The sequence below is a fragment of the Haemorhous mexicanus genome, chromosome 16, assembly GCF_027477595.1.
Source record: "Haemorhous mexicanus isolate bHaeMex1 chromosome 16, bHaeMex1.pri, whole genome shotgun sequence".
In the NCBI taxonomy this organism is placed as follows: domain Eukaryota; kingdom Metazoa; phylum Chordata; class Aves; order Passeriformes; family Fringillidae; genus Haemorhous; species Haemorhous mexicanus.
Window position 1 is genome coordinate 11,218,334 of NC_082356.1, and position 4,840 is coordinate 11,223,173.

Sequence of the window (4,840 nt, forward strand, 5' to 3'; positions counted from 1 at the left end):
CCCACCCCTCATGAACATCAACCCCCTTCCCAAGCTCTATTTCCCCCACTTCACAACTCCCAAACCCCATCCCACCCATCTTGCCCCACCCAAACCTGATCCCACCCATCCCTCCCCACCCACTGCTGATTTCACCCCTCCTGATCTGCATCCCACTTTGCCCAATTCCATTCCAACCCAATTTCACCCTGAGGGGCTCCAGAATTGTGTAATTTTGGCATGGGATCAAGTAGTTTTAAGTGGCATTGAGCAGTTTTGAGCAGACAGATCAATCCCTCTCATCTTTTGGAGTGCCAAGAAATAAAGACAACTAAACCAGATGCCCCCCAAACAGACCCATATCTACCCAGATATCTCCCAGAATCCAATATTCCCCCAAAACACAAGGAAAATGTGAGGCCTCTGTTGAATTTGTTGACTTTTACCCCAATTTTCTATGTTTTGAAGGGAGAGAGATAAATCAAAAGATAATGAGAGGCAAAGAAAAAGGAACATCAACCACTTCCCACTGCGTATCAAAGGGAATGTGGATCACCAGGGCTCTAACTAATGTGGGACCTCTGATGGGGATGGAGTTGGAGCAGTGCACGAAGCTCTTCCCGCACTCGGGGCTCTTGCAGGGCTTCCCTTACCAGTGCCTCCGTTGGTGTCGGGTAAAGAACGAGCGGTCTGAGAAGCTCTTCCCACACTGGGGACACTCGTAGGGCCTCTCCCCAGAGTGGATGCGCCGGTGGGTGACGAGGGTGGAGTTGTGTTTGAAGCCCATCCCGCAGTCAGGGCAGCGGAAGGGCCTCTCATCTGTGTGAATCCGCTCATGTACAAGGAGGTGGGACCTGGTGTGAAACCTCTTCTGACACTCAGGGCACTCGTAGGGCCTCTCCCCGGTGTGGAACCTCTGGTGGACACCCAGGTCAGACCTGTGGCTGAAGCTCATCCCACATTCCAAGCACTCATAGGGCCTTTCCCCAGTGTGGATCCTCCGGTGGCAGATCAGGTTGAATCTCTTCCTGAAGCTCTTCCCACACTCCAAGCACTCAAAGGGCCTCTTGCTCTCATGAAGCTGCTCATGGGCCACCAGCTCTGAGCTCTGGCTGAAGCTCTGTCCACCTTCCTGGCCCAGGACTGGTATTTCCCCCTCAGAGCAACCTGGGCTGGGATTGGTGTCCCTTCTCCTCTGGGACCTCTGGGGCTTTTCCTCCCCATTGGATTCCTGCACTGCGAAGCTGCCCAAAATGGGCTCTTCCATGAGGTTCTGCCCCGGGCATTGGTCCTCCCTGGTCTCCATCCTCAGTTCCTTCCCTGGGGGAGGAAGGACAAGGAGAGAATGGGACGTGCCTGCGTGCCAGAGGGAAGGGAAAGGAGATCCCCACAGTGCATCCCCAGCAGGACGGCTTTGGCAGTGGGGTTGTCCTGCAGCCGGGGGCCATGCTGGGCTGGGAGATGGAGCAGGAAAGAGGGGGAAAGGGGCACTGACTTCCTCCTCACCTGCCTGGGTGTCCTGGGGCATCTTCCTCTTCCTCATAGCCTTCTCCTCCTTCATTCAGCCAAGGTTTGGGAATGGGAAATCCTGGTTTGGGAAAAAACAAGGTGTGAATGCCTTGGGCTGGGGATTCCTCCTGCCCAAGTCCATCTCTAGAAGTTACCTGGTGTCCATAAAAACCTCCAAAATCAAGAGTGAATCAAAAAAAGCCACCAGGAGTGTCCTATTTCCAGTCTCATCCCTCTGTGGTTCTGGTAGTCCCCCGGCTTCAGGGCTGCTGGGGATCCCATGGGTTCTGGGGATCCCCCCTCTCCACGGTCCTGCTTAGGGATGCTGGGGGGTTTCAGGGTCCCCCTCTCCAGCCTCCCCTCAATCCAGCCACTTGGGGCTCCCTCCTCTTCCCACAACCCTGTCCTGGTTTAGGGCAAATTTGGGATAAAACCCCCAAAAGGGGTTTCCTCTAGAAAGCAAATTATAGCAGTCCCTCCCCCAACCAGATCGAGAAAAGATTTCCATGAAGAAAAGGGGAAATAACTGTTTATTTAAAAGGCAAAGCATCACCAGCACAAAAAATAAACAATATTAAAAAATAAAACCTCTGCCACTCCAAAAGAGATGACAAACTCAGAAAGTCCCTCCGTGGGCTGTAACTCGGCTCACTCAGTCTCTGATCAGTCTCTGATCAGTCTCTTTTCAGTCCCTCTGGCACTGGAAATGCCGTGGCCCAGAACCGGCCCGGTGGACCACAGGTGCGAGCTGCCAGTGGTGTTCTGGGTGTTCAGTCCAGAGCAGGTTTAAAGAGCTCCAAAGAAAAAGAAAAAACACAGTCCAGGGAACTTCTCTGCCTCAGGAAGCTAAAAACTAACTAAAAGCAAAGGAGAGCTCTGTCCTGCTGTCTGTCCATTTATAGACAACTGATACCTTAGATTTTAAGTTTTTCTGTTCTGTTTTGGTGTGCAGCTTTTAGCTTTATATTAAGTATTACTGGGATCTTTTCCCGGGGTGGTGAAGACAAAACAATCCCATTCTAGCTGGAGACTCAAGGACAATCTCTTCAAACTTCAGGCCCAAAGCGCAAACAACATGAAAAGAGGAGGGTGGGCAAGCAAGGAAGGAGGATGAAACTTCATAATTTGAAGCTATTGATTGGGCAGTTAACTCCTATATACAAATGGACTAAAACTTATAAAAATATGAGATCTTGTGACCGAGCCCTCTTATGCTCCCGTCTTGGAGCCATCCGGGCAGAGACACCACTATGGCTCCGGTACTGCCAGAGTGTGGCCTTTGAAGGCAATTGAATAAAAATTCACTTTATTCCTCTTAGCTCCGTCTGGCCTCTGTTCCAGCTCCTTAAGGCAGCAGAACAATCCAGGAGATGGAATGTGGAGGAGTGAGTGTAGTTTCTGAAAACAAACTGCTGCTTCTTCCTTCTCCCCTTCGCTCTCGGAGGCAGCCTTCAAGGTGCAGAACACATTTCTGGGCTGAACGGACCGATGGGGGTACGAGCATCATGAAGTCACCCCAGGACACACCCCTGCCAGGGTTAGGGGGTCCCGTCCCCCCTCATCTCCAGGCTGCCGGGGGTCCCCCAGCTCCGGTATTGCCCGTTCCCCCCTCCCCACCCCGGGGATCCCCTGTTCCACAGCCCCGGCTCTCACGGGGATCCCCAAAACCAATGTCCCACCCCGTTGGTACGGGGCCATCCCCACGTGGACCCCCCGGGACCCTCCCCAGGGGCGATCGCGGCTCCTCTCCCTCTGAAAAAGCTCCTCTTGGGAGGCCCGGAGATATCCGGGGCTCGAGTCCGGGATCTGCCGGCTCCGAACACTCTCCAAAAAAATCCTCCCGGAGACCCCTCGCTGCAGTCGGGGCGAGCTCGGCCTCCGCCCTCACCTGCGGCTCGGGGCTGGGGGCGATGCTCCCGGGGCAGGGGGTGCTGCACACTCAGCGTGCGGGCGGTACGAGCGGCGGGATTCTCCCGCTCCTCTTCCTCCTTCCCTCCCTCCTCTTCCTCCCGCATTTCCTCCACTCCCAGCCCGGACCCCCCTTTCCCACCCCTCTGCCCCACCCCTCTGCTCAGCACCGGCTGCTGGGTGGGGGGAGCCCCCGATCGGCCCCAGGGGTGGGCAGGGGGCTCGGGGACCCCCCCCGGTGCGGATCCGTCCCCCCAGCCCAAGCCCCAAATTCCGCTCCGGGGGCCGCTGGGGTCTGCGGGTCCGCCCGGCAACCGGTGAGTCATCGGCGAGAAAGGCTCTGGTTGGCTGGAAATTGTTTAGTGCGTTCTCTGATTGGCTGGAATTGTGAACGGCGCTGTGCCCTGCCGGTGTCCCTCGGAGCTGCGGAGTCCGGGCCGGAGCCTTTTCCTCTTTCTTTCTCTCTCTCTCTGAGAACTTTTTCCTATTTTTTTCTCTCCCTCTGAGACCATTTTCCGATTTCTTTCTCTCCCACTGAGACCTCTTTCCTATTTCTTTCCCTCCATCTGAGGTCTCTTTCCTCTTTCTTTCTCCCGCCCAAGAACTCTTTCCTATTTCTTTCTGTCTCTCTGAGACCTCTTCCCGATGTATTTTTCTCCCTTTCTCCTCCCCAATTCTTTTTCAGCTCAATCCAGGTTTGAGCAGATCCACAGGTTGCGTTCCCACGGTCTCATTTGCGCCTTCACTGGGGCAGAGGCGAAATCATAACCCCGGGGCAGGGTCCCTTCCCACCGCAATCCTTCCAGGATTCTCTCGGGGACCTGCTTCCATTTCCTCCCTCCCTGTGCTTCCAGCCAGAAATGTGTTGGAAAATGTCCAGCAAAGCCACCTTTGCTGTGTGCTCTGGGAGCCCACAGAGCTGCTGGACCTTGTTCCCTGCCCCTGCACAGCTCCTTGGGAGGCACGGCAGGAGCAGCACCCTGGGAGCCTCTGGAATGCCCCTCTAGGATCCATGGCACACACTCCCAGGGGCTGGAATTCCAGTTCCCAGCCAGGAAATTATGTTCCTGCCCTTGAAGGCAAAGCCCTTAAGAAGGGACCCAAAAGCCAAGTGGAGCAAGATCCTACAGTGACATTTCACTGCCAACCTTCATAACTTCTCCCATGGTTGTTGTAGCTTGTGGATTGGGAATTAAATCAGGGCAGGGTCTTTGGTAGGAGCTCAAGGGAGACACTGAGAGAGAAACAGAGCAGGCAGAGAAAGGCAGGGGAGAAAGGAGGACGCAAACACAGTAAGCTGAGACGGTGGAACTGTGAAAAACAAACTGGAACTGGCTGAAAATGAATAGAACTGAAAGAAATTATTTTGTAACTTTATTTCCTATTGTCTTGTTTTGGAAAGACAGGTGCCTGCTAAGGAAGACAGGAGCCTCCCCTGAAATGG

General features: G+C 54.4%; 1 protein-coding gene across 2 annotated transcripts; it reads right to left on the minus strand.

Moving 5' to 3' along the window:
* Window positions 1-405: 405 nt before the first annotated feature.
* LOC132334798 (zinc finger and SCAN domain-containing protein 20-like) lies at window positions 406-3,507 on the minus strand. Of its 2 annotated transcripts, XM_059860947.1 has the most exons (4): window positions 3,377-3,501; window positions 2,077-2,937; window positions 1,486-1,567; window positions 406-1,299 (listed from the first exon to the last, which is right to left on the minus strand). In XM_059860947.1, exons 3-4 carry the CDS (start codon window positions 1,538-1,540, stop codon window positions 629-631), a joined length of 726 nt encoding a protein of 241 aa, XP_059716930.1. In that variant the 5' UTR covers window positions 1,541-1,567; window positions 2,077-2,937; window positions 3,377-3,501; the 3' UTR covers window positions 406-628. The 2 variants fall into 2 exon arrangements, with proteins under 2 accessions (XP_059716930.1, XP_059716929.1); XM_059860946.1 differs by lacking the exon at window positions 2,077-2,937 and having other exon boundaries at window positions 3,377-3,507.
* Window positions 3,508-4,840: the final 1,333 nt, after the last annotated feature.

Excerpts from the sequence above, each read along its gene's own strand:
- LOC132334798 (XM_059860946.1), bottom strand. The coding sequence starts at position 1,540 with ATGAAGGAGGAGAAGGCTATGAGGAAGAGGAAGATGCCCCAGGACACC. Across the intron at positions 1,300-1,485 it reads GCCCCAGGACACCCAGGCAG|GGAAGGAACTGAGGATGGAG; the intron begins GTGAGGAGGAAG and ends TTCCTCCCCCAG.